A 1,356-nucleotide genomic window follows, 5' to 3' on the forward strand; every position below is an offset into this window, starting at 1 on the left:
AAAACATTTTGTTTTATCCCTCCCCATTGTACTGCATGGTGTTTATTTATCAGTGACTCCCAGCCTTTCCCACCAAAACCCTAAAGCCAGAAAGAGATTTGAAATGCTCAGTGACTCTTTTCAAAAGTAATGCTATTCTTGTATCAATAATAACAAAACAACTTCATGTTCAGCCTGTGTATATGGGGCCTTCCTGCTCACTTGGCCTTTGCAACCCAGAACTATGTACCAGAAGCAAAGGACAGTGCTAGCTCCTTGGCCATTGTCCTCAGTGCCTGGCACAGGGCTGATCCAAGAGCCCCACAACCCCCTCTTGAACACATCTCCTATACCCCGTGAATGTGTCACTCAAAGGTTGGGTGTCCTCTTTTCTGTGTATCCTACCTAACCTGTGATCTCCTCGGTAGTGCAAAATCAACCTAGGTTATAATTAGAAATTATTATCCATCTCCAAACTGAATTTTACTAAGGGAGTCAGTATAGGAAGCCGTTAGTTTCCTGTGGAATGCTTGCTAGTTATCTGTTATGTCACTTTAAGTGAGTTGATTTGGTATACTGTGTGTTTCTGGTGCCATTTTTTTAGCAAAATTAAAAGTTGATTTTAATTTTTATCTGCAAGCACATATAAAATGTTTATGGGTATCTATTCTGATTTGTGTAACTTGCTTTTTCTGCCAGTTAGATATTTGAATTTCAAGGTGATACATACAAAAACCTTTCTTCTTAACCTACTTTAATTGAAAGATAGTTATTCCCATGCCATATTTATCGTACAGTTATGAATCTTTCTCCTCCATTTCTGTTGATTCATTACTTAAAGAATATTCTGATTCTGCAGTCATAAATGAATTGTGCTACTTTATCATCAGGCCAAAAAGATATTTAGATCTAAACTCTATTCACCCTTTCTGTATCTATGACCTGTTCCTTTGTTAAGTAAGCACAACACTTCCTACTAGATGAGATTTCTGAGATCAGACGTGACTTCACTGTGTTTGATGGATTAATAGCTCTTAGACTTTTTATTTGAAATGCTAATTTAGTTTAATGAACAATTTAAGTAGATTATTCATTGTTGAAACTAATTTGTGTCTTTTGTTCTTAGATGTAGTACAGTGAACAGCCGATTGGCAGCCTATGAAGTCCTTGTAATGTTGGCTGATAGCTCACCCTCAAATCTTCAGATTATTACAAAAGAACTACTTTCTATGCATCATCAACCCGACCCTGCTCTTACCAAGGAGTTTGATGTAAGTTTTCCAGACTTTGGCATATTTAATTTTTTAGGATTTCTTAAACATACAATTTTAAAATTATGTTTCATTTTCCTAACCACAAAGAAAGTCTCTGTTAATC

The 1,356-nt window shown here is 36.1% G+C and overlaps 1 protein-coding gene across 1 annotated transcript in view; it reads left to right on the forward strand.

Annotated features, from left to right (window-relative positions):
• Positions 1 to 1,356, forward strand: part of USP24 (ubiquitin specific peptidase 24) — a 145,041-nt gene that overhangs the window by 106,795 nt on the left and 36,890 nt on the right. Inside the window, exon 42 of the mRNA XM_023727032.1 lies at positions 1,106 to 1,343. Within this exon, the coding sequence (XP_023582800.1) occupies positions 1,106 to 1,343 (238 nt within the window). The remainder of the gene's footprint in view (positions 1 to 1,105; positions 1,344 to 1,356) is intronic.

Source organism: Trichechus manatus, unplaced genomic scaffold (assembly GCF_000243295.1).
Source record: "Trichechus manatus latirostris isolate Lorelei unplaced genomic scaffold, TriManLat1.0 scaffold00015, whole genome shotgun sequence".
Taxonomy (NCBI): domain Eukaryota; kingdom Metazoa; phylum Chordata; class Mammalia; order Sirenia; family Trichechidae; genus Trichechus; species Trichechus manatus.